Below are 22,915 nucleotides of genomic sequence, written 5' to 3'. Positions count from 1 at the left end.
TTAATATCTTGAGCAGGGGAGAGGGGATCAGCAAAATGGGGTTTATAAATGCAAAATGCCCTACCACACTGCATGCAGGCTCTGGAACCTGGGAGAGAGACCAGGCTTCCTTCATGGAAGGTATGAAGGAATTAGCAGTTTGAGGGAATCTGGAATGTAAGATGTCACCATCACCATTTAGCTTTTTGTGTGTTTAAGCCATGAAATGTTAGTTAATTCTGGTCACAGAGTTTCAGGCCTGTCTAATTAGTGAGCTGCAGCATTCTAAACAACCTATAACCTTTGCTTTTCATCCTGTTTAGTTCATTTAGCCTGGCTTTGGTCACTCAAGAAACAGTGTTGAGTCAGCTATATTCTGCACTCTGGCTTGTGGTACACCTCAGGTTGTGAAGCTACAGCAGGGCAGATGACTTGCAATTAGCCAAAGGACTCATTGTGTCATTCAAGGCCCAAGTTGAGCTGTTTTTCATGTACTCCAGCATGTGGCTGGGCTTGTTTGTAGGGCTTTAATCAGCATGCTGCAGAGCACGTCCTTTTGTACAATCAATCAACAGCTGTCGCTGTGCAGCGAGATGAGACCTGCGTGCCCAATCCCATGTGTCCTGGAATGATTGCTGAAAATTCTAGAATGTTGTCCCTTCCCACAGGTGTGTGTGTGTTGTCTAGCAACCTGTGTGGCCAATGTATCTGCTCAATCTCCCACACAAACAGTGTGCCAGTTCCACTAAGAACAGAGGCCTCAGTTTTCAGAAGTCAGGCAAGGTGAGGATTAATCCTAAATTAGTTGTGCAGTATGTAACCATACAGTGTGTAGTGCCGAAAGGTTTTCAAAAACAAATACTGGAGAATTTCCCAATGGGGGTGATATTATTCCAGCATTGTGTCTTTGGTAGACAGTGTAAATAATTAAACATCCATGCACAAAATAACAACAAGAATAGGAATATCTGCATAGCACTTACATATATAACTATTTTTGTTGATTAGGCACGGCTGCCATGAAGAGCAATTCATTTCCATGTTTATATTGGGGTTTCACAAACTTTTCTCAGTAGTGGAACACTTTTATTCAAGGAGCGTATGATGAATGCATGCATTGAGCAAAGTTTCTTTCGTTAGTTCACAGCATCATAACTCTTATATCTTCTACTGAGCTTGACTCAGTGCTACACTATCCATTGCAGTTGCAGAGTGCAAGTTTAGGAAGGCTTCCCAGACCTCGAACGGTGTCTGCAGATCTCCATTCCTGCTCATCTCTTAAGGACCCAAATCAGCTCGTTACAGGCTTAATTGGCTCCCAGCTCTTCAGTAGCTGGTGCTTTACAAGAGACCTAGAAATTTTACAGATAGACAACCCCTCCAGGACCACGATTGAAGGTGTCTGGCCTTATTTCTATAAAAGTACACATGCTCTGTGATTATTTGCTCAGGACTAAAATCAATTTGAACTTGTCTCTAAATCACTTTCTATCCACTCTTTCCGTTTTTATCACGCAAGATATTCACCCTCCTGTCAGCAGTCTTCCTTGACATGTCTTTGATCTGAAAATACGATCACTAAATAAAAAGTAATTGATTACTGAAGCCAACGAGTCTCTGAAGATTGTTCACCTTATTAAGTTGAAGCCTGAGAAAGCAATTCCATATGTGTTCTTACGTCGTCTAGTAAACGCAAATGTTCCTGATAAAATAATAATGTGTGGTACGCTGGCTTTCGCCGTTGGACATAATTTGTAGCATAGCAATGAAGCAAGTAATAAAAATATCGATAAACATAACGATTCCGTATAAAATTAGACATTAAAGTAGAAGATATTTTGTGGTCATTTAACTAGTAGGGCATCCTTATTTTTCTCTTTAAGCAGTATAATTACAAGGGTGGGCTGTTAGTCTACCTGAAAGTGGGATTTATTTTCCCCTTCAGTGCATGAAGAATTATAAAAGAGCTCTGGGCTATAAGGACATCACACGTCATGTCAAATGTAACCAACGAGGTAGGGCACTTTTCACCTCTTCTGTAATCTCTGGATTCTGGCGCGGGCTATTTCCGTGCAGCTCGCGACTCTAATCCCCACAGACCTCATCGAGCTTTGAGCAGGAGAGTCGGAGCAGAGCAAAAGGATTTGCGCTTTTTTGCTCCAGGTAAGCGAGAGGAAAGACGCTGCTAAACCGCTATACATTCACAACAATCGTCGCGCTGTACTAAGTAGACAGTTCTTTGGGAACCTTAGTAATCGCAGCACTCCCGTACGAAAGGTAATATACGTTAATTCCTGATTTATTTTTAATATCAATAATCGCAATAGATATCATTCCTAGACCACAGATAATTATGATTGCAAAATTGATAAATGGATGTATTGAACATGAATACGAGGAGCAAGTCTTGATCTAGTATTTAGGCGATAGGTCTTGACAGGGTTTTCCTGCTGCAAAAATAATGAGTTGCCCACCATTGTTTCTGTTAACCTAGAAAAGTCAGATACAAGTATTTTGATCATTTTTGGTGCGTAATGAAAAGTAAATTTCTTTTAAGAGATTTAAGATTTAAGAGCACGTAATTAAGTGCAGCAAGTATAAAATGGATGTTTGATTTAAAATAAACTTTTCCTCCTTCAGGTTTTTTGGTACTTTGGACAACCAGGGCGTTTCTTTCTCAGCAGATATTAGAAAATAATCTTTCCAATACCACGTACTTCGTTTTCGTGGACAGATGCTGAGAATTGACGTGATAATGCTCGTTTCTATGGGAACAATTTAGCATCGCCTCGTTTTCCCACTCAGACCTTGAAAACTATTGTTTCTTATTAACGCAGAACTTTCACGACTCATCTCGATTCGAACGCTATGAGCAGAGGCACAAAAAAACATTAAAATTAGTGTGTGTATAAAAAGTCAGATAGTTGTGTGTTTTTTAACGGAGCTAAGTTAATGCACATGAGTGCCAGAAATAGTTTTTTTTTCTGTCTAGTTCACATAGCTCTTTTTTATTTTAATTTTAAAAACATCGACGAAATTAGGGGGAAAATGTTTAATTATAATTGCAGCTAGTTGTAAAACGAAATTGACGTTTTATGAACTGTTAACTAGGTGCCTTTGTACTTTCAGGCTCATCCCCCTTCCCTCTTCTAGTAATAAGTGCCTGATCTTACTGCGTTATTACAAAGAGAACCTGGATTTACACAAGGAATTGCGTGAATGATGCTGAGCTGATCCTCCATTCTAGCTGAAAGCGCAAATAGGATGACAACTCACTGACACGCGCTGGGGCGGCTTAGACACGGAAAACAGTTAACAGCGTAGGGAGCGCAGTACTAGCGTGATCTTCACAGAGGAGGGAGCGCGGATCGATATTAAGTGGAGAAACTAAGCAGATGGGAACTGATGCTGGTATTGTTGTTGTTTGAATTTCAATGCTAAAAAAAGTTGTTTGCTGCTTTCCTTTTGGAATTTATTTTGTGATTTGTATTCTTTTAACTCGGTGCCAGAGCCTCATTGAGCCAGTAGCGTATTATTTCTGATGTGCCTATTTCAGTATCATGCTGTATTTTGTTTTTGAAAACCGTAACTTCCGCATATCTAATTGCATTTCATATCGAGCGCATCTAGAGAGGACGAAGGGTTCTATCATCAGTCCGCTCACTGCAAGTCACCGTCTGAATTCAAATCGCTTTCTAATTTTGTACATTGATCAGCGGTTTATCTAAAGGGTGGAGGTCATCTTGTCACAACCTGAGGAAGGTCTTTCTACAGCAGCAGGAAAGACGTTCTTGAAACGTTAAGCGTTTTCGGGTTCTTTTTGATCTGCGTGGTGTTATGATCCGCTGTATCTCACTGCTAGTGTGGTCTTTAATGTGGTTTAAATGTTTTGTTTAGCACAATTTACTATATTATGACGCAATGCAGTGATGAGATAAATTTTAAATATTTCATTTTATTTTGTTTATGCAATGCTGTACAGGTGGTTTAATCAATGGGCAACGGCCCCGGGATTTTAAGAGATACTTGTGAGTACTGAACAAATCGATTCATACAGTTTCTTCCAAGGCAGGAGTGTTGCACATTGTGAATCTTTGTACGCAAATGCAGTACAGCTCATAAAAGCATGCGCATATCCTAGTGAAGCATCATTGGGACCTGCTCACCCGAGACCTTTGTGAACCACAGTTCTGAGAAGGGAAAAGATGCACCAGAGCACTTTTTCTGGTGCCATCAAAACTGAAAATGAAGATATTGTGTTTTATCCCGGGATAGTAAAAGACCGCTATTTACCCAAGAGCATTAGAAGAACAGAGATCGACAAAATGCTATTCCTTTATAAAAACTCTGAGAGTGCTGTGTAAGGTAGTGATGCGCGGGTTGACTCACACCCGCGGGCCGGGCGGCCTCGGGTTAAAAAAAATTAGATCGGGTCGGGCGGGTGCGGGTAAAAAAAAAACCGACCCGCGCATCACTAGTGGAAGGTAACTAAATAGTGCCATTCCTGCAATGTTAATCCAGTTCTATTTCAGGATGTTAATGCAAATCATAGGTGTTAATTGCATGTTTGCACTTTTCACATAAGGTAGATTTGGCCAGGCTTTCTCTATGTCACTGGTAAGGTTGTTGTTTTAAAAGAGAAAGGTTTGCTTGGCAACCATTGACTAAGTAAGGCAATATTATGATGCCGTGTTAACTGTATGTTGGGGGGAACAACAGTCCCTTTGATTGGCCCAGGATCAGTACCACCTTCACTGTCAGTGTGTTGAATGTGGCAGGTGTAGGAAATTGTCCGCAGTCTCTTTCTTTATATAAAAGTTCAGAGTTTCAAGTTTTTTTTTCTCCCAGAGCTTCTGTTCCTAAATCATTTGCCTGCCTGTCAGTTCGTCAGGCTCAACCAGATAAGTCAAGCAGAAAGGAAAATGAAATAAACCCGCCTCTCTGCTGAAGTTCACTGCATCAGCTTGTCAGCTCCACCATGAATATTAGCTTGCTGCAGTGTGTGTGCGTGCTTATTGTCGAGCTGAGACAGTCTGACAGACAATGTCATCTGTCTGCGCAGGTGATTAGGACAGTGATTATACCCTTCATCCATCAGCAGACGAGAAAGTCCCAAACCCATTACACAAACTATTTGTAATCAATGTAAGCTCCTATTAAAAAAAAACCAGACAGAATGCAATTTTAAATATCAGTGCCAAAACAAATCTTGTAATCCCATACCTGTTAATTGTAAACTAACATTGGCATTACTAACCAGCCATGCTCAGTGAAATCCGAGAAACCGCATGGTAAAATATCATGCATGATACAAAAAGTAAAAACGCGGCATTCAGAAAACTAGAAGTGTCAGATGGGCTGTGTGAATGAAGTAAATCAGTAACTTAAAGAGCAGCTTTAGTTAGACCTGCTACCAGATACTGAGGAGAATAACAAGGAGGCCATTGAGGAGAGACTCTTCATGTTAAGAGATGCTAAATGGGCTTAGTGTTTTTGTAAAAAGCTGAAAAGGACGTTTTACTGTTCCAGAAAGTAAAGTGAAAGTCTGGTAATGCACAGGCAAGGAAGCAAAGGTACAGAGAGTCTTACATTTAGAGGGCCCGTAATCTTAAGGATGTGTGCAGTTTATGGAGAGATGAAATAAAATTTCCTTGGTGCCTTTTGAAGGCTCCTTTAAGACAAATGAAAAACAATTGCATTCCGTTCCCTACGTGTTTGAAACTGTGCGAGAAGTGCCCTAGAAACGGGCACTAAACATTGACAGTCTAGAGATGGAACAGCAGCCAAATCCAGCAGGAAAAAAAATACAGTGTATTGTTTAACTCCTGTTAAAACCCCCATTCTTCCTTCGACAGAAATCCCTGCAGAAACTCAAACCACAATGGGCCGCAAAGAAGGACAGGACAGCAGCACCTGGAAGAAAGTGACAGACAACATCCGGGATGTCTTCGAGTTCACGGAGGTGCTTGGATCGTAAGTACAGCAGAACCCCCCCCCCCCCCTTCTGCGCCCCCCAAATAAAAATACTTAAAAACACAGCAATGACTGTACCCCCCAAAATACAGAACTGGCAATGTCCAGCAGCTGGGAAGTGTAACCTTTACTCTTTAGAAGTGGATTGAGTATTTTAACTGCAAGCAACCAGATTCAATAACCGGATTTGTTGAAGACCTGCATGACAAGCACCCAGTAAAGCAGGCTTGGCTACCAGGTGATAATCTTTCACAGCCTTGATCGTGTCTGATAACCAGTCCCAATCAGACTGAAGAGCTCAGCTTGCTGCAGCAGGTGGACCGGACTGTGCAGGGGACTCCTGTCTCCTTCAGTGAGACCCACCAGTTAATTATACTGCTACTCTCAAGGGGTCTTCCACAGCTGGTCTTGCTCCTTGACTCTTCAGCATTCGCTGGTAGAATTTGATCTTATATGAATCAAAAGCTGTGGAAGGTGCTCCTTCACAGTAAGAAAGGATTGTGAAAATCAGCTCTACATCCACAGTAAAGTTGCACTGTGGATTTATTAAGCAATCATGGCACATTGTTCTCCTCACCTTTAATTCAATTAAGAGATTCCAGAGGTTGAAGCAAGTAATTCAAACCTAATTAATCAAACACCATATTGGTATGTACATTTTCTGAGACCAGGATGAGTGGGATAATAGAACGTTAGAGGAAGTTCTAATGTCTTGTGTCGTGCTGACAAAGACAGCGGTTCCAAGCAGTTCTTCAGCTCTTTCATTGTTTTGGGGATTTCACAGTCGGTGCCTCTCACTTCCATCAGCTCGTTGGTGTGGACTAAATGAGACCTGCAGACATTCGGTGTTTCCAAAGACGGAAACCTGTCTATACAACTGACACTGCCAGTGTTCTCGTCCTTCAAGAGCGGGGTCTGAAAACAGACTTTGATCATATTAGCAAAAGATAATTCATCTTATTCTTGCTAAAAGTGGCTTTCCCCTTTAATACAGAAAGTAAACATTTTTAGCGTGATTATTGAAAGGGATGCTGCTGCAGTTATCTATGTCAAACTCAATTATAGCTGTATTTGTGCTGTTGGTTCACCACATTAAAGGAAAAATAAAGATCTTTAAAAAAACAAATCGTTTAGGATTCCAGGAAATAGTCTAAAAACTATTTTAGAAAAATTGATATGGGTGATGACTAGAAATTGAATCTACAAGTCATCTCCCCTGCTAAATCTAAATGCCAAAATGACTCTGAGCTTTCTGTTAAACACGGATTTAGTGAGAGTAATTCTCAAGCTGTTGGTCTCTGAGTCTCCAAATTAAGGTTTCGATTTAATTTAGAGACTATGTAGTAAAGTCTTCAATTGCTCTTAACATCTGAAATGAGCAATCTACTTATTCCTTTTTTCTGCAGTTCCATTAACACAATGCCCAGATGCTTATCCAGATATTCAGTGGTTCAGAAAAAAAGTGTGCGACCTAATAAAACTGTTTGACTGTAATTCAAGTGCTGCACTGGTCCCTTAATGTTGAACACGAGGCTTGTAGAGTAGTGAACCCGTGTTTCACACAGACGTCCATGAAATAATCTCCGTTGGCTCTTTGACATAACACCTGTGTATTAGTATTTAAGAAACGTTGCTGTTGAGGCACAGGGGGGACTTGGTTTAGGCCGACGAACAGTCAAGTCAGCATTCGCAAATAGCACAGCCAGGAGGGAGACTTTGAGTCTTAACCCAATCCTGACACCACACGTCTTCCAATCTGCTGTGGGAACATGTGGGCAACATGTGAGTCTTTCAGCACACTGGCACACAAAAAGGATTTTAGAAAGGTTTTATAGTAAGAGCAACAGGTCTTGGCAGGTGTCCTGTCCCATAGCTCGTACTGTCAGATCATAGACACTGCCCATAAGATCCAGCTTGTCTGAATTTGGGTTAAAGGGAGTGCTCTGAGTGAGGAGGGCAATGGTCTGTGATTTTTAATAGTTTTTATACAATCCTTCATAGCTTCAAACTCTCAGTCCACTCTCCACGTCTAGCAGCAAGCACTATAGCATGTGCTATCTCATGAAATAAAAATGATTCAGAACTATTAAGCAGCCATATTAATTGACACATTTGTCGTCCATAGGATTATGACTCGTTGCATAACTAGTTGAACTTAATTAATGTCTGTGTTAATGAGGCAGATCTGGGTCGCCTGCCTGCTTTGTAGGTCTGAGTTGCCTTGAAGAGCACATCGACCCCAGTACCCCTGCCAGACCTCATTTAAAGTCTTCAAAAAAGATTTTAAAAAGCTTCAGTAGATGAATTTGCTCCCCCCCGCCCCCAGCACAATGTCACCCTCCACAGAATAAAGAATTGTAGTCAAGCTCCCCCCTTTCCACACCTCCCCTCTAGAAAATGATAAACAAATAAGCTGCCCTCCATAAAATACCCCCCATCCCAGAATACAAAAAATAACCTGGAACCCCCATCCCAACCCTTGGAATCCTGAATTTGATGACCATTCTCCTCTCATCCCCCAGAAGATACTAGTACTTACTAACTACTAACTACTAATACTAGTCCCCACTAACAGCAGTCTGTCTCCTGCCTGCTAGTTGGATCAATTGCTCTTTGTGCAGAACACCTTCTGCCAGAGCTTTACTAGCAGGAGGTTATGAATAGCAGAGTAGCCAGCAAGAAATGGCTCCAGACTCCTACAGGCTAAACCTTCAGGTCAGGTTGAGACAGGGATGACAGTGGGCTGATCGCCTTAATGAGTCAATGACACCAGAGCAGGGTCGATTAGCAGCAAGAACAGCTAACAGGATCTAAGGGACTTCATGGGCTTTGAGGTATATATACAGTACCTAACCTACTCCTAGAAAGGTCAGGGGTCAAGCCAGCCTATTTTTTCCCTGTCTGAGAAGTTGAACGCTGCACTGTCTCAAAGCAGATGAAGCAGAAGGGAGGAGATTAACGGAAAAAACAAGCATGCATGTGCAAAGCTCTTAGTTCAGATGCCTTTTGAATTCCATAATCTAGATACAATGCATCTAATTAATGTTTCTTTTGCTTTATATCTGTGTTTAGCCGTCCTTTTTGAAATTCTTAGAAGCAGTACAAGCAGGTTTCCCAGTTACCAGGGTGCTGAGGGACAAGGGACAGATGCTGCAAGAAAGCATTCTGAACAGTAAAAACCAATACACTAGAGGGGGCATGTATCAGATCAGAATGCAGTGACATTTTGAATTGCCGAACCCCCTGTACAGCTGACAGTGCCCATTGCGACTTGTGCCAGTGTTGTCTGCCATGTGCACCAGGGTGCAAGTCCCATCTCTCTCCCAGCTTCCTGTTTGTTCAGTCAAAGTTGCTGTGGGATTAGGGCTGCAGTAGTGTGTTACATTTTTATATTCGTATCAGGGGGCTTACTACAGAAACACATCAATACAAAAACACAATGATAAGTAATCATGCAAGGGCCAGGGGGCCAAGGTTCTGAACTGCTGGGAGGCCTCAGGGAATAGAGAAGCAATTATAATGCTTGTTCTGTAAAGCTGTTATGATCCAGCAGGATGTTAGCTCTGACTCTTGAGATACAAAAATGCATGAATGTGAGAAAGCTGTGTGTCACTGTTACCCAAGAGCACGTACACCGGCTTTCCTTTATGAATTAACACACTGTGAAACATTCTCATCAGTCAGTCTTCTGTGATCAAGCAATCAATAAACAGTTTTGACTCTTTGATGCTTTGAAAAAGTTTTCCACACGCTCTCTCAGCCAATCACAGTGTCAGAAAACTCAACAAAAGAGGGAGCTGAATTACATCAAAGAATGTTCCATGACATCACCTCCCCTGACGAGTTCTCTCTCTCCACAGTTTTATGCCAGTCGCTGTTTTTCTGTTTACAGAGCGCATGCGATTCTGTGGTTGCTCAGCTCAGTCTTCGGCTTCCCAGGGCTGAAGGATGCTGTGGTAGACCTGGGTTGCCTGCTCGCTTGTGTACAGCGTTCACATCCCTGAGCTCCTGACAGTTTCCGTTACGTAAAAGATTAGGGCCCTAATCCTTCCTGCTAGGACAGAAACTGCTCAAGATAGATCCAGTATACAAGATAAAAGCTCTTTGCAGTAAACACATTAACTGCTGATACTCACCCTGCTTGCTTGTTTATGTATGTGCCATGTTTACACCAAATGTGTCTGAAAGGTTCATGCTTTACTTGGTGGCTGAACCAGGTCCACAATAACTGCTAGATTTCATACCATACCACTTTCAAATCAATTAATTGAATTATTATTTAATTGATGTTCATTTTGCTTAGTTCAAAACTAGAAGGATTATAAATAACAAGAGGCTGTACTGTCCGTTGTTTGGCTGCTCACAGTCGGTCTATTCCAAAAGCTTGGCCATCTATTTCTCAAAGGATCCCAGAGTGCCAGCTTATCTTACTTGGGAGGGCAGTTTGATCCAGACTCCTGCCTACTGTTTATTTGTACCAATCCACATGTACCTCTTATTTTCATACCTAAAGTATTTTTCTCTTAATCTCATCATAAAAAGCTTTTATTCTTGTAGAAGTGGCTCCTTTTTCAAGATATTGGAGATTTCAAATACCCATATTTGTTCAAATACAAATAACAACATGTTAAAGGGTTCACTTGATTCACTGTTTGATAAGATATATGGTTAGAGACATTGGCCACCAGTTAAATCTAATTGATACCAGGATTAGTGTTTCTTGCATTGATCATTTTCTTTGACTCTGTGGTTAAAGTCTTTTTATTATGGAACTACATAATCAAGAGGTGGAATTCCTACAGCTACTGAAAGGTGCTCCTTTGCTGAGACTTTCCTGTCTGTTTGTGCCAGGGGGGCCTTTTCCGAAGTGTTCCTAGTTAAGGAGAGGAAGACGGGCAAGCTCTTCGCTCTCAAGTGCGTGAAAAAGATGCCAGACCATCGGGACAACAACTTGGAAAATGAAATCTCTGTGCTGAGGAGGTGAGCACCCATGCTAAGTAGGCCCAGGCGTTCCCAACATTCCCTGACAAACCTGGCTGGATGTGTTTTTTATCCTGATTTGCATGCAACAGAAAATGAGAAAAAAAGAGTCTTTTTATTCTAACTGCGTTACTCATGGAAAAAGGCGTGACTAGGATTTCATCATTCTTTAATGTCTTATAACCTCATCATCCTTCATTAGGACTTTAAAACAATATTTGAATTCTGAAGGGGGATTTTTTCCTTTTGGAGAACAGACACTGAAATTGTTTTGTAAAAACCTAATAACAGGTCCTTAGAAAAAGAAAATAGGGTCAAACACTGAGCTTGAAAGAAGTATATTTAAAAAAAAGACAGTGCAATTGTCAACGTGTTGCAAAGAGTAAAATCCATCTATGTCAAAGTTTCTTTATGTCATGCTGCATTTGAGACTGAAACACCATTATTTACAGTAGGTGTGGGGAGACGAGTGGGGGAGAGTTACTGTCTTTCTTATATGGTTCCAACATACGCTGTCATCAACATACGCTGTCATCCCTGTTCCACCAGGGATGGAACAGATGTTTCTGTTCCAACCCTGGATTTTAAAATTAAAAGAGAGATCTACAGAGGTTTGTTTCCTCCTTCCCAGAATCAAACATGAAAATATTGTGGCACTGGAAGACTTCTATGAAAGCCGGACCCATTACTACCTGGTCATGCAGTTGTGAGTATAAATACAATTGTATAAATCAGTTAGGTATTGGGATCTGTGGGTTAAAATTTGTTGTTATTTATTTATTTGGGGGGGGGGGGGGTTATTTTATCTTTGTAAAAAATGCACTTTCAACTTAGTACTGTGCTAAGGGAACTTACACATTATTCTTGCATATACAAAAGTGGTACTTTCACTAACGCACTGTGCATAACATAAGAAAAAGGAGAGGAGGCTATTCATTCTCTTGGGTACTTAGTAACTCATTGGTCAGAAGATCTTATTCAGTCATTTATTGAAAGAAACCAGGGTGTACTTCAACAACATAGCTGAGTAGCTTATTCCAGTCTCCCATAAGCCTTTTATTGAAGGAGTGCCCCATGTCATTGGTTTTCAATGCACTTACATATAGTCTCCATTTAGAACACTTCCAGAATAATTTATTCTGTGTATTTCATGTTGTATGAAAAGTATGAGCATTTGGAGGATATGTAGTGCCATCTGGTGTTGGATTGCTAGTTCGCCTTCAGTGTGCTGATGGACTGGGCTTCACCTTCCTCAGGGTGTCCGGGGGAGAGCTGTTTGACCGAATACTGGACCGAGGGGTATACACAGAGAAAGATGCCAGCCTGGTAATCCGGCAGGTCCTGGATGCAGTGAACTATCTGCACCAGATTGGCATCGTGCACAGAGACCTCAAGGTACTAGTTTCGCTTGGTTCTCTATCTTCATCTGTTTTTCTGTCTCCAATCATTGCCCTTACTGCCACTCCTGGGAACAGAATTTAGGGGAGAAAATTGAAAAGTATAGGCAGTACAGGCACTTCCTGTTATGACCCTGAGCTGAAATTCTTTTAAACATTATACACCCTCTCCTGTACCATTACCTCTGCAGCCTGAGAACCTGCTCTACTACAGCCAGGACGAGAACTCCAAGATCATGATCAGCGACTTCGGCCTCTCCAAGATAGAGGACAATGGCATCATGGCGACGGCCTGCGGCACGCCAGGATATGTGGGTAAGGACACTCAACTGGAGATGACCCAGCGGGAGCCTGTCTGTAACCATGTGTTAACTCAAATGAGTTACAGGCTGCACTTGGCACTGCATTTAGTTTAAATTGCATAAGCCAACCAAGTGCAATTCTTTGGAATGAAACAAAAGATACAAGTGGAAACTATGGGGGAAATCTAAGAACAGGAGGCGCTTCTTTAACAAGAGGGTTGTGAGAGTATGGGACAAGCTAGCCAGGTCCTTGGATTAAATAGCTGGTAACAACCAAAAGAGCCAGATAGGCAAAATGGCCTCCTCCTCATTAGTAAACTTTCTTATGTTCGTCCTGTATAAATACTGGGTGTAACTCAAAAGGAGGACTCTGGTCTTTCCCTGCAGCCCCTGAAGTCTTGGCCCAGAAGCCCTACAGCAAATCAGTGGACTGCTGGTCCATAGGGGTCATCACCTACATCTTGTGAGTACCTCCCTGCCTGTGCCCCCTCAGATCAGCCCTGCCACCTCCCTCAGCTTTATCCACTGTTCATCAGGGATAATGCTGATCTGCAATAAAGAAGGCAGAGTGCCACCCTTTCAGAAGTTTTTTTTTTGGCTCTATAGTCGATTCAATTGCTCGTTTATTCAGTAGTTTCTGTGGCCAGATTACACAGATAATGCTTTGCTGATCTGGCATGGAGATTGAGGAAATATATTTAAAATAGCACAGGATCAGCTTTTTATTTGTTTTGCTATGTAAATGGATATTTTATATATGCTCAGACAGTAATAAGTATATATCCTTTATAGAGGTTGATTGTCCACATTGTCAGGGCGGTTTACATGAAACAGGATCCCTTTGCGCTCTTCCAGATTGTGTGGATACCCCCCCTTCTACGAGGAGACGGAGTCCAGACTGTTCGCCAAGATCATGAAAGCAGAGTATGAGTTTGACTCTCCCTTCTGGGATGACATCTCTGACTCAGGTGAGTGCCTGAGCGAAGGTCTCCTCTCTCTGCTCCTTCTTCACAATTACGCAGGCTGTTAGCTACTTGGCTAAATCAACTGTTGGCTTAATCAATGAAGAGTGGAGCCTTGATCATCATCATCTGCTTTAGGAAAGTTTCTAATTGATCACCTCCAGAGATTTTCCCTTTCCCTTTAAGATAAATAAAATGGATAATGCTCTTGATCAGCTGTCCTTGCGCTGCAAAACTGTTATTGAATTCTCTCTTATTTTCTATAGCCAAGGATTTCATTCGCAACATGATGCGGAAAAACCCAGAGGTTCGCTACACCACTGAGCAGGCTCTCAGACACCCTTGGTAAGTGGGGTCACATTTCAGGGCTGTCAAGTACAGTCAGCATGAACTCTGGGGCATTCCGCCCAGGCCCACTGAAGGAACAGGACCTTTAAGTTTTTTAGGGCAAATTTGTTATTTATATAACACCCATGCCTGTGACAAACACTTACATAGCCCGAGACTGATTTTCTAACGCAGACCCTCTGCCTCACAATATTATTTTTTCAAAGTGAATCCTAAGGGAGGCAAGTTTCTTAAAACACCCTTAATTTTCTCTCTGTCTCCTTCCCTGCTCTTACACTTGTGTGGTTTTAAGACTTCCTCATGGGGGGACCAATCTTCCTCCACTGAAGTGCTTTCCCTAACTGGGTGATGCATAGTAGCCAGCAGACCCACTGTACTGGTGGAGAAGCGAGAAATTACTTTATTATGGTTTGATTAAGGGGAACTGTAGTGAGGCCAGATTGTACAAGTCCAAAATGGAGTTTAGCCAGGACATCAGGACTAACACACTTGTTATGAGCCATGCCATGGGATATTTTATGATGAAGTAGTCAGTACCTTTCTTTAACTTCTCTGATAAAGGATGACGCCAACCACAGCACAGATCCCTGTGACCATACTGGGGCATTGCTTTGGAAATTCTGCTCCAGAGGGAAGAAAGCCACCTACTGGTCCATGAACACTGCTTATTGCTTAGCAGCAACCTGGTTTTCTTTGGAGGTCGCTCATCCTAGTACTGACCAGCCTTACTTACCTTCTGAGGTCTGACAAGATACAGGGTTTTAATGCTTTGAGCTGATTTAAAAATCAGTTGCTATCATTTCTAGATAGGCTTGTTTTGATTTCATGATCAGAAAGGAAGCAATAACAGAATCTGGATTTGATTCCCAATTAGTTCCATTGCCTTTCCACTTTTCCCAAGCCAACGGCACTTTCTTTCCTTTGCTCTCCTGGCAGGATTGTTGGAAAGACGGCTCGCAGCCACGACATCTATTACTCTGTCAGTATCAACATCCAGAAGAACTTTGCTAAATCGAAGTGGCGGGTGAGTTTTCAGCACAGCGGTGCCATGATAGACTCCAGAGACAGCAGATCAGAGCACTAGGTCTACCTTAAGAATGTCCTGATCTTTCTCCTGTACTCACGCAGGTTACTCAACCAAGAAGATTTTGTAGGTCAACTTTATATCACAAATTTTCAATCACCTAGGACAATGGGATTTTGTTACCAAAAAACTGAGGTTTTTGAGGTTGTATAACATGACAGAAGGATTGCCCAGCAGCTTTCAAGCACTGTGTTGGCCATTCCTGGTCTTATCAATTGACAAATGAAATTGCTAAACATCTCACATGTGTTCCAAATCTTTTTATGTGCTCTAGTATGTAGGGCCATAAGCCCTGTTCCCAAGGGCACCATTCCAGCGGCATTTACATAACTCTTTAAATAACAGGCAGCAGAAGACCTTTTAAATTTAAATCGATCCAATTAGGCTAATAAGCTCTGTTACTTGTTTAAGAACTGAGGCTGATGGAGTCTTGGAAGAGTCTGCTGCTCTCAAGAACTTGTGCTTTAGTGTCTCTGAAGCATCTTAAACTGGACAGGCAGGGACGTTCTTATTATGATGGTCATGTAAAAAGGATGAAGGAGTGGTATATTTGAGTTGCGATTCAGCATTGAAATGGAGATGGGTGAGTCTAAGCAGAGTAATTAATTAAACCTCAATTTCCTGTGGTTGCAGCAAGCCTTCAATGCTGCAGTGGTGATTAACCACATGAAGAAGCTGCAACTGGCACACTCTGAAATGACCAACAAGACACTGCCCATGATTAATGTTACTGACGTCTCGGAGCCCCACTCCCCAAAGAAGACCCCTTCGGTGGAGCCCAACGGGAATGTGGAGAACTTCATCCTCGTCCCTAAACACAACCACAACGAGCCCAAGAGCCACTACCACGCCCTGAGGGTCAGCCATAGCGAGCCAGTGCACGGGCTCATCGGAGAGAAGGGAAAACCCAACTACCTGTCGGAGCCGGCCAACCTCAACGGGGCTGCCAGAAATCAGTACGTACACAACCCCAGCCCAGCGGTCTCCCCAGAGCAATCCCTTACTGCAGCCATTATGGTCACTTGTCTTCTAAGCTGACCTTTACTCCTGGCTTTCTCAAGCTGTCACTCACTCTAACTACAGCATCATGAGACCTGCCCCTCAGATCCGGCCTGCACAGGACTTGTCCTCCATCTTCATCCTTCTTAACCAAACCTCAGGGTACATACAGGGTCTCTCCCTGGCCTTGGAGCTGAGACCATTACCTCTCACTCTGTCCATAATCAGCACTTTACTGCTCCATCACCAACTCCCAGAGCTTCAGCTCCCACTAGTAGCCCGCAAGTTACCCTTCTCCCCCGTAAGTGCGGGCTAGCGTCTTGGCTGTGACCACTCTCGTTCACCTGAACCTTATCTTCACTATTTCGTGGTAGCAAGGAGCTGCTCCTGACCAGTTAGATTCTCGAGAGAGGTGTCCCACTCCTGTTCCTCATGGATATGGCAACTTAGTGTAGCAAGGTAATCTACTAAATTTCCTTTAGTGGGTTGAAGAAAACCAGAGCACCTGGGTGACCCACAGAAACATGGAAATGTGTGAACTCCACATAGAGAGGAATCTAGAATCAACCCTAGGACCTTAGAGTTGTGAAGTAACAACACTATCACACATCATGCTGCTTGTGCTGGCTACAAACATTAGGGATACCAACATTCACCCTCTGACTTACGGTGCCTACTCCCCCCATGGCCACTGTCTCCTAATTTAATGCTGAGGTGGTATTTGTTATTAATATTATTGCCTCTCGTGCTCTTTTACAGGAATGTTGCTCCCACATTGATCCTCCCTGTGAATGGCCAAAGTCCCCCCCTGCATACTGGGGTCTGCTCCATCATGTGATAGCCCAGCAGCCAATGACTGGGGACAAATTGACAGGTGGGGTTCCATCTCATTGCAGAGCATGGCGCGGTCTCAGTACCAATGGGAGTCAGTGTGCTGGCTTAATATTCTTGTCATTGCTACTCTTGTATCTGATTAGGATGTGCAGGAAACGACAACATGACAAAAGAGACATTTGGAATGTATGTTGAGCTAGGACAGTGCTAATTTAAAGTGGGTGTGATGTTCATTTGTAACTCTGCACAATCTTCAGTCCTCTCTCCTGTCATTTGGCTGTGTTTGCCACATTTTAAAGGTAATAACATTCACACACAACTTCATGAAGAATGGTAGCGATATGGCAATTTGGTACAAGAATGCACAGGGCAAAGAAAGTGAATAAAACATGCAGCTGATGTCTGATTGATAATATAGTGTTTCAAACTGCAGGTCGCCTTGTACTGACAAAACGTTCTATGTTTTCTTCTTGCAGAGCTGTTTTGCTCCAGTGTCTGGAGAGAGCTCTCTGGCATTCTGCAATGTACATGTGAGCCAGCCCACTGCGTGTTGTTCAGCTGAGCTGTTTGCCGTTTGTTGTTCAGCGGGAGTCACAAGTCTTACAGGCTGTGTTTGGATCCTGCATCCAAAATACCGAGTGCCTAGAAAACATCAGTTTTTCTTCGAGAAATCCTACAGTGGGCAGAACTGAAAGACAGATCGTAAACTGTCTAGGAGAAATAAGCGATTCTTGAATGTTTAAATCCCAAAATGTAAGGAAAAACAAACTTTATTTTTTATGTCTGCTAATTAAACCTCTGTATTAGCATTCATGGATAATGAATGAGTGTTGTATTGTCATGTGAATTCAAAACAAAGAATACATTTTTTCCTAAGTTTGCGCTCGTAATTGTGGAAATGCTTTGTGATGAGAACTGTATTTTGAACAAAATGTATCTGTGGAATATGGCATGTATTTTTTACACTGGTTTCTGTGTAGAGAATTATCATATGCCGCTGCCATGAATATAGTTAAGTCTGCTGCTAAAATGGTTTTTACAACCATTTCAAGACAAAATTTAAAAAAGTGAGTTACCGCCAGAGCTATTTTCTACTTCAAACTAGTTGCAGTTGTTAGTTAGACAGGTTTTAACTTCTAAGGGAGTTTAGTTTCTCTTTTCTAATTGTGAAGCTGAAGATTTCTGTTGTAATGGAGACGAAGTAGACAGGCTAATGTAAATCAAACTGTTATGAAACAGTTCCAGTTTCTAGACTTGTTGAGGCCTAGCTGTGCTGTCCTTTTCTAAGACTCCTAAAAGTCATGTGTTAAATATTTTTATATTATATGTTATGTTTTTTAAAATAAAAAATGACTGGAGTTTAAGGATGCATAGCAATTGTAGTTCTTATTAACTGATAACTTTACTAACTCGCCAACAGATGTGAATGTCTTATTACTGTAGATATGTCTTGTGATTTTACAGCTTTCTAGTGCCCACATCTTAAGAGCACAGAAAGAGAGTTGGGCAATAGATGTTCATATTTGTTTCTGTAATAAAAAGATATATATCTATATTGGTGATTAAAAATACTGCTAATGCAACCTGGCATTACAGACCTGTTAAAACTGTTGTTCTGGTACAACCAGGATGTCTCAACCTGGAAATCTGTGACTGTGTATTGTGTAAAAAAAATCTATACTTGGATTTTTTTAGGATCTTTATCAATAAAAATCTGATTGTGTACTTGAAAATTTGGAAGTTTGTTTTTTAATAAAAATGCTATAACTGCAGTCCCATATGATCGTCTTTGTTCTTGATTTTAAGGTGTGGAAGAGTAAGTGTGTCTGCTTTCATCCTGTCTGCTGTCTAAATCGTTGCCCTGACCGAATTCCATAATTGATCCCATTAAGAACTTCCTATTGGCTTTAAGCGGCTGGCTGATCTGTGCTGGTTTGGCGCAGGCTTCTCTCTCACATTGAACACGGGATATAGCTGGGTGAGCAAAGGATAAACTCAATTGCCAGAGGCAGATTAGATCATGGGCCCAGAAGTGCCCAGAGAAACGTGGTGAGAAAAAAACATCAGATTCTGTGGTTGCAATATTGCAGTACAGACCATACCGTGAACGGGGTTTTACTTGCATTGCGATATGAAAATGACTTGTTTCGTGATTGGTCGGTTGCCAAGAGTTACCCTGTCCACGAGAAATATCCGTCACCATTTTGAACGCGCTTAATAAGCAGGCATTATGGATCAACATCACTTAAGTGGGGTTGCTTAGAGGAAACTCACACAGTGAGAGGTTAAGGTTAAAGAGTGTCAAGAATAAATCATTACTTTAAAAGAGAGAACTGAGAAACAGCAGACAATATCTACAGCGCGAAAGGATCGACCTGCAACGTTGAGTATGACGTCAAGTCCTCAAAAAATAGTCAGAAACAGAAGAACGAAGAACGAAACGATTTAGAGAAACGCGATACATGTCCTGCATTAGGGGGAAAATGCTGAAAGGTTTGTTCGACTTATCAAAATGAAGTCGTGAAACAAGGGCCTCTAGTGGCGTGATAGGAGATGTGCAGTATTACAGAGCAAAGACATTCGGAGCCAAAGCACAATTGAGAACATACCTGATAAACTCGTGTAATTTAAATTCTTTGTACTGAATGAACCTCAATCGAGATGCTGCAGATTGTAAGGAAAGGTGGCCCACAACAAGGATAAGAAATGAACTCTGGTCCATAATATACTTTTATCTCTGCTGGTAATAGAATCGGAACTGGTGCACAAAACAGTTTTAACAACATGGTGCACGATTTTCAAAATAAGGAAGAAACTTGAAGGTAAGACCGTCTTATGATATTTTGTTCGTATTTCTTTTCTTCAAAATGCTGCAGTAGTGGTTAAACGTAGTACACGTAATCCGCAATATTATATGTAGTACTTATTTTTTTATGAAGGAGGCCTTAGTACAAGTGGCTTGCAATCTCGAATAACTGGCAGAATCATAGAACATAACCTCGATTATTTGACGGATGTGCTTACTGACATCATATGTAAAAAGTGCTGTTAACTAAAATAATTTATTACAAGAGCATGTGTGGTCTGTGATTTTTTTTGCTGTATGCAACATATTATTAATTCATTACTACTTGGGCAGTCAGTGTTGTTTTATTTTTGGCTTTTGTTGTGATGCACTAAATCGTTTTTTGAAGGCTGATATTGTGTGCATAATAAAACTGATTACATATGGTTGTTGATGCAATGTGTCAACAATAAATGGCATAACTGTATGCATGGTTTTGTAATGTTTTCAGTGGCTGAAGGGGATCTAAAGCTGTTTTGTGCCCAGGTTCCCAATACTGTAAATCAATCAACCCTGTTTACTGCCAGTTGGAGAAACAGTGCATCTATCCCTAACGTCGTCATCAGCATCTGGCGAGTTACTGCAGCTGCTCCTTAGTGGAAATCCGACACAACCCTGGCCCACCAATAACCAGCCAGTTGTGTTCCGCTCAGCATAGAAGCACACGGGCATTGTAAATACAAGGTTACACTCCATTAGATCTCGTTAATGCTCTTTAATCGGGAAGAAAATTGAAGGTGTGTAAAAAAAGTCATTGCAAAAATCCATTGACACAAAGCCGCTGTGATATATAAAGTACAAAGACTTTACAACATATTGATATCACAGATATATCTGTGTGCTTCTCTACAGTGTGATAGGATCTTACCATATTCCATATCAGAAGTAAACATTTTCCACCCTGCTTAACCATGATGGGCACAACTGTGCAAAGTTTGCCTTCCACTCATGGGACAGAAAAACCTCCACGTACATAGGAAATTGTCCAAACCTTCAGCTTGTAATTGCACTGCATTTTCAAGGAAAGCTTTTGTTTCCAGAAATAAATAAATAGAAAAGTGTCTCGAGCAAGAGTTGTGATAGGCCGAAGGCGTGGACAGGGACTTATCCCTGGCAGGTGTTCAAGACTCTGGCCTTTTGCCGGATGTCATCTAAGATTTTCTGCAGCTCCTCCTCCATCCCTTCCAGCCTGCGGGACTTGATCAGCAGCTCCTCGTTGGCCTCCAGGAGGGAGCCTTCTCTCTCTGTACAGGGGGGTGGAAAGTCATGGGTCAGGGCTTCCGTCCTTACAACCGTTTCCTTAAACATGCACCCTGATCGCTGCATATATAATCATCCGCTTTTTCACCCATGCCATGGTTAAGACTGATCATTTAGGTTTTAACCTTGAACTGAACTGATGTTGTTTGACCATCATTTGATCTACATTATTTTTGCTTCTGTGTGAAGGATTTATAGAGTCTATTATTCATGTTGTGCTGTAGTCAGATGCAGACTCGGCTCCGCACGTATTACCATGTCCTTGGGATCTTTGAAAAACACTATGTTGATGATGGATAAAATTAGGCACAGTCCCAGCCTCACTGGCAATGCCAGGGTGCAGGCTTTGATCCCTGTGGCTGAGGCCTGAGAAGTTGCTCTGTGCAATCAGACTCTATATCATCTTTTTACCTGCTGTGCATATTGCTGAATGAAAGTCTTCCTTTCTCACTCTGGGGAGAACCTGAGAGAGGAGCAACAGGAGGTGGGGCTGTCGCCTCCCGGTGGACTCACCTGAGAGCGTCCTCATCATGCTCATGCTTTGCAGGATCAGGTCATTGGCTTCCTGCTGCAGCTCCTGGAGTCTGGTGCTCGAGGCACCTCCCCCTGACTGACCAGCTCCGCCCAACCACTTCCTCATCAGCTCCTTATACTGGCCCTCCAGCAACAGCAGCTCCTGCACAGGACACAGCACAGCCCCGTGTTACAGATGCATGCAGGCCCCCCGGTTTGTGTGTCTCCTCTCTTCCCTCCAGCTGTCATAGTCTCTCACTGGACCTCTCCGGTGCCCGAGAGCAGAACTAGTGTGGAGTGGAGGAGAATGAGCCTCTCACCGACAATATTGCAAGCTCATGAGTGATGCTTTTCCAGGGGACTCAAATCCACAAAACCTAGGCAGGGCCAAACCAAATATTTACCTTTTCTTGGGGAATCCTGATCCAAACTGCCCTACATGGAGAAATAAGTCTCCGTATACACAGTCATGTCTGGTGCTGCCTCTCTAAAGCACCAAAATGCGTTTATCAAGCCAAAGGACACAAGTAGGGACTGCAGGTAAGTAAGTTTAAAACAAAGAATAGGAGGCAGTGTTGTGTTTTATGCAAAGCGTTGTAGGGTCTAGAACAAGCTACCCAGCTATTGAAGCCAGTACCCTGTTTTCTTTTAAGAAATGGCTGGGTGACATCCTCAGATCAATTCGCTATCAGCTACCTTTTTTGCAACCTTATGTAAAAAGGTATTACAGTTCTGCTTAAATGGACAGCCAAGAGACACCACAAGAAAAAAGCCTGGGAGCTTTGCATGAAGGGCTGTCAGTACCCGTGATTAAGATTCAGTAGGTATTTTGACGTTTTGCTCGTTCGAAGAATGAATGTGGATTGCAGTATGTGCAGTACTCCAATATCTTTTTATTCTGCCCCCAGCACAGGTGTAACATTCCCATGAGCACCCTCCCTTGCCCACCTCCCCTCCTTGTCTCACCTGTCCGGCTTCATTGGCCTCACTCTGAGCACGACTGACGTCCCCCCCAGCCTGCTGCGCCAGCTGCTGAGTGGACTGGACCAAGTCCCTCAGCTCCATCAGCTGTGGCTTTGTCTGGTCCATCTGCACAGCCAGCTCTCCCAGAGTTTTCTGTGCTGGGATCAGCAGGCCTTGGATCTGGAGAGGTCGAGAGAGAGACATGCTTTAAACTCTCTTCACAGGACCAGTCATCTGATATCCTGTTTGAGTCCTTGCAGATCTAAAGCTACTTTACTACACACTGAGGACAAAAACAGTCATGCACATATCCTACATTACATTACTGATATACAAAACACCTGGCAATAGGAGTACAATCCTACAAATGTAATTGAAATAAAACATAATTAGGGCATCAGGTGTGTAATAATTTGTATTTTCTATGGCTCATCATCTCAGGGTGCTTTGCAATAAGATAGAAATGCATAAACACA

At 42.3% G+C, this 22,915-nt stretch overlaps 2 protein-coding genes across 5 annotated transcripts in view; one reads left to right on the top strand and one right to left on the bottom strand.

Moving 5' to 3' along the window:
* Window positions 1-18,630, top strand: part of LOC148658711 (calcium/calmodulin-dependent protein kinase type 1D-like) — a 49,845-nt gene extending 31,215 nt beyond the window's left edge. Inside the window, exons 1-13 of one of the 4 annotated variants that reach the window (XM_088640227.1) lie at window positions 1,999-2,142; window positions 5,835-5,952; window positions 10,804-10,932; window positions 11,564-11,638; window positions 12,189-12,327; window positions 12,521-12,644; window positions 13,019-13,094; window positions 13,487-13,599; window positions 13,860-13,938; window positions 14,878-14,965; window positions 15,659-15,981; window positions 16,784-16,898; window positions 17,335-18,630. In XM_088640227.1, the coding sequence (XP_088496353.1) occupies window positions 5,861-5,952; window positions 10,804-10,932; window positions 11,564-11,638; window positions 12,189-12,327; window positions 12,521-12,644; window positions 13,019-13,094; window positions 13,487-13,599; window positions 13,860-13,938; window positions 14,878-14,965; window positions 15,659-15,981; window positions 16,784-16,862 (1,317 nt within the window). In that variant the 5' untranslated portion in view covers window positions 1,999-2,142; window positions 5,835-5,860 and the 3' untranslated portion in view covers window positions 16,863-16,898; window positions 17,335-18,630. Of the gene's footprint in view, window positions 1-1,998; window positions 2,257-3,118; window positions 3,391-5,834; window positions 5,953-10,803; window positions 10,933-11,563; window positions 11,639-12,188; window positions 12,328-12,520; window positions 12,645-13,018; window positions 13,095-13,486; window positions 13,600-13,859; window positions 13,939-14,877; window positions 14,966-15,658; window positions 15,982-16,783; window positions 16,899-17,334 lie in introns of those variants that run through there. The other 3 variants (XM_088640228.1, XM_088640226.1, XM_088640229.1) reach the window with 3 other exon arrangements.
* A 1,773-nt stretch (window positions 18,631-20,403) lies between these two features.
* Window positions 20,404-22,915, bottom strand: part of lamb3 (laminin subunit beta 3) — a 31,881-nt gene continuing 29,369 nt past the window's right edge. The window contains exons 22-24 of the mRNA XM_088640225.1: window positions 22,443-22,619; window positions 21,477-21,639; window positions 20,404-20,947 (exon numbers count right to left, since the gene is read on the bottom strand). Of these exons, the coding sequence (XP_088496351.1) occupies window positions 20,808-20,947; window positions 21,477-21,639; window positions 22,443-22,619 (480 nt within the window). The 3' untranslated portion in view covers window positions 20,404-20,807. The remainder of the gene's footprint in view (window positions 20,948-21,476; window positions 21,640-22,442; window positions 22,620-22,915) is intronic.

This window comes from Lepisosteus platostomus, chromosome 7 (genome assembly GCF_059453375.1).
Source record: "Lepisosteus platostomus isolate fLepPlt1 chromosome 7, fLepPlt1.hap1, whole genome shotgun sequence".
Lineage (NCBI taxonomy): Eukaryota > Metazoa > Chordata > Actinopteri > Semionotiformes > Lepisosteidae > Lepisosteus > Lepisosteus platostomus.
The sequence above is the reverse complement of the archived record's forward strand: the minus strand, read 5'-3'. Positions and strand labels throughout refer to the sequence as shown.